General features: G+C 37.7%; 1 protein-coding gene across 1 annotated transcript; it reads right to left on the reverse strand.

Moving 5' to 3' along the window:
* Positions 1-1,886: 1,886 nt before the first annotated feature.
* LOC101560343 (mas-related G-protein coupled receptor member X1-like) lies at positions 1,887-2,741 on the reverse strand. Its single transcript, XM_012513344.1, has one exon. The coding sequence runs from the start codon at positions 2,739-2,741 to the stop codon at positions 1,887-1,889; it is 855 nt and encodes a 284-aa protein (XP_012368798.1).
* Between the last annotated feature and the right edge of the window lie 1,157 nt (positions 2,742-3,898).

The raw sequence follows: 3,898 nt of genomic DNA on the forward strand, positions 1-3,898 counted from the left end.
GCCAAATCATCTTATCATAGTTGACTTTCCTAAATTCAGATAAGTCCTGAACATTAAGTCATGGGACACAGCCATGAACTTCTGAGGCTACTAACCTTGTAATACCAGTTGCCTTCAGTCCCTATTATATGAAGTCAAATCCTTCCATCTCATTCAAAAAGCAGATTCCAGATGACTCATAATGAAAAATTTGTCAATCTAATAACCCAATATCTGCCTGTGTTGCTTGGGGTGTGCATGTGTCCCAGCTTGCTAGTGGGATCAGCACGGGACTCCTGATTCTCTGACCACATGTGTAGTATACTCTCTGATCTAGCAGTTCCATATTTTCCAACCACACACATACCAGGATTTAAATAAATTGGACCTATCTCTAGACTTACACTAGGGCAGAGAATATCTAATCAATCCACACAATGATAACAACTGGTACTGAAACACATGAAAAATGCTCTGCACCACAGAGTTGGTGGGCAACCAACTTTATTATGAAGGTGGCTGATAAGGGATCATTCCCAAAGCATCAGCCCAGAGACAACTTTGGGCTCAGTTTATGTAGGTATTGCAAGCAGGAAATACAAAAGCTTAAAAGCATGATAAATTTTTATTGGATAACATCAGTTTTTCTGGGTTACTGGGCAGAAAGTTTTTGAAATAAGTTATGAAACAGTGTGTGATGGAGGCTGGAAAGTGCAAGCTGTGCAGCTGGGTGCAGTTAGGCTGAGCCTGGTGATGTTACCTCTGGTGTAGTCAGGGCTGAGTGAGTCTAACAGAGGAGCATCAAGGAGGGCTGCATGACCTCATTTTGTCATCATATGGTGTCAGACTAATAGCTGATTTTTAAATTTTAAACTTTTTCAATTTTCCAACACAATACCAGATCTCATTGATAAAGTTCTTTATGTTAATTGCCAAAGCCAAAAGTCAATGAACAAGTGTCACTAGAAAAATTTTAATAAATCCAGTTTCCTGAATTTCCAAGTCTGTCTTCCCCTAAACTCAGACAAAGAATGCAATCATTGAAAATTGAGATTTTACTTGTACTATGGCCCCATCACAGAAAACCATATGATTCTTTCTGCAATATACTTCAAGCAAAGTTTATTCTTTTGTAATATCTTCCTATAGAAAATCCTTATCAATTTCAGGACACAGTTTTAAATAAATATCATTTCCATTGTAAAAAGAATTTGTAAGAGGAGCATTCAATAGGTTCATGTTAGAGTTAAAGAAAGAAAGAAAGAAAGAAGATAAATATATATTTAGGTATATATTTATCCTATATATATATATAGGATAGCTTGGATAACTATACTGCTGTTATATGTTGCTCTATTGAGAGTAGATATTAATGCTTAAATTTTCTCTCCACTTTAATATCATATAGCTTTTTAAAAATAAAATTTACATGCTTGCAGCTGCTAATCTAAGCCATTTATTTGAAGATAGCATTCAGCAATATAACGACAATTGTTGAATTTCTATTATAATGTAAGGTGAAATTCTGTACATTTTCTAGGGTTTTTAACTACTTTTTATTCTCTTTTAAAAAACACGCTTAAAAACATTCAGAGGATATCTGAGGAATTCATTCATAAGGTCAAAGAGGTTGCATTTGCACTTTCTCTAGGAAACATGAAAAAGTACATAAGAAAATCCAAGTAAAACACTGCAATCGAAGACATCAAGAAACACTTCAGCATTTTCAAGGCATGAATCTAATGGAATAATGTACAGAATAGGGTAGTAACATTCTAGGAGGCTAAGCAACATTGTCTCTTAAAACCGCACATATCTAATGAGAGGTGAGGCTCTTCATCCCTAAGACACTCCACTTTCCAACTTTCCAGGATTTCCTGAATACTTCTGTCTCCACCTTCATTCTCCTAAGAAGAATCCTGCAGCGCCCTCTGAAGGGCCAGCTTGAGACTCTTGTGCTGCTGCTTAAAGGAGCCAATTAAGAAATAAATGATGGGGTTAGCACAACTGTTAATACAGGACAGGACAATTGTGACTGACAGAAGATGACCACAAAGGAAGTCATTAAGACCAATTGGAAACCAGTATAGTAGGAACCAGTAAATTCCAAAGGGCAGGCCACAGATGAGGAAGACCAGGACTGTGAGGAGAATGGTCACATAGAGCCTAGAGAGAGGCATTCGTCTGGAACCATAAAGGATCCTGACCAAAATGGTTAGGCTGGACACAGATAGAGTTAGTAATAAAAGAAAGAGCCATGCAACTACAATGAAATCAACCAGTCTCAACTTATCAACACCATGAAAGAAAGCAGAGTAGTAATATTCTAGGACGCTAAACAACAGGGACAGGGTCCAAAGCAGGGCACACATGGCAGCTGACATTTGTCTTGGACGGTGGCAGCGGTACCAGATGGGCCATAGGACACAGAGGCAGCGCTCTATGCTAATGGCACTGAGGATGCTCAGACCTGTAATGTATGGAATAAGGACTATGGACATAATGATAAAATAAGTTCTGTTATAGCAAATGATAAACAGGGAGTTAATAAGCTGGCAGCAGAGGAGGAGGAAGTCAGATGAAGCCAAGTTGAGGATGTAGACTGAGATGGCGTTCCTGTGCATGCAGCATCCCAGGAGACTGATGACCACTCCATTTCCTGCCAGGCCCACTAGGGCAATGATAACAATCAGCAGATCTGGGATCCAAGTCTCATTACAACTTACAAATGAGTATATGTTGTACATGTCATTTTTATCCATTGTTTCCTCTACTAACCCATTTGTTGTTTGTGTTGTCACAGTCATAAACACCTCACTGGAGTACCTGAAAATACAAACAATTTTGAGAGCATGAAGTATGGTAACTTATTCTCAAGACCACCCTGTTATATGAAAATTATTGTACATATTGTAAAAACAGAAGGGTAATAATGTTTAAGTAATAACTTAAGTTTGGTGGTCCTGGATTAACTTGTGGTATATATGAATATGGTCTTTATTGACTCTAAACACTAATCTTTCTCTTCCAAAAATGAGTTTTCTAAAGTACCAAGGAACTGAAAAACAACTCTATATGCTGGGGCTATGACCCAGCACTATTCTACCCTGGACCAGAAAATTTTTTCTCAATTGAAGGAATACATAAGGATATAGAAGAAGTTGCAGCATCATCCCTAAGGTTTCCTTCATGGAGAAAAACAGAAAACCTTTCTTTGGAGATGTTAAGTGAATATAATCTCTGTCTGGAAGCGTTTGTGGATGGTTGGGCCCAGAGAGCTAGAAATCACAATCCATGTCAGCCTTGAAAATGAGGGTACATTTATATTCCCAGGGCACAATGTTATGTCACATTTTGAACTGAATATTTCTTTAGGAAGTGAAAGAAATCATGAGAATCCTTACAGTTGCAGATGATTCAGGTTAAATGGGAAAAATAATATAAAACGTATATATCATGTTAAGAAGATTTCACTTATAATAGTTCTTGTGCACATAGCTGTGGTTATAAGAATTGCTTGTGTTTGCCCAAATATCTAAAGTTGACCACTAAGTGCTTTAAAGTGAGGACTAAGCATGGATTTACCTAGGAATTAGAAGCATCTCAAGTCACAGAGGAGGCTTAAATTATTCCACATGTTAGAAGAGGAATTGGTGACTTAGAGTGATATCCAATGGTGTCAAGTAATGAATTATACTGGCATCTGAGTGTCGAGCAAAAGAAGTATTGGAAATATGGCAATGGCCATGGGAAACTGTGGAGTGTACAATGGAATCTACTCTATCCAGTTCATTGTCTCTTAGATGTTCTTGGTATAGTTCCTTTGGTGAAGGCTTTTGCAGAAAAGGAGTCAGGAGAAAGCAGAGACAGGCAGGGTTTGTAATATGAAGAGGTATGTTTATGAACACACCTATTACAA

Source organism: Octodon degus, unplaced genomic scaffold, assembly GCF_000260255.1.
Source record: "Octodon degus isolate 3935 unplaced genomic scaffold, OctDeg1.0 scaffold00469, whole genome shotgun sequence".
NCBI lineage: Eukaryota > Metazoa > Chordata > Mammalia > Rodentia > Octodontidae > Octodon > Octodon degus.

What these genes read in the sequence shown, in the direction of transcription:
- LOC101560343 (XM_012513344.1), bottom strand. Translation starts at nt 2,741, where the DNA reads ATGGATAAAAATGACATGTACAACATATACTCATTTGTAAGTTGTAAT.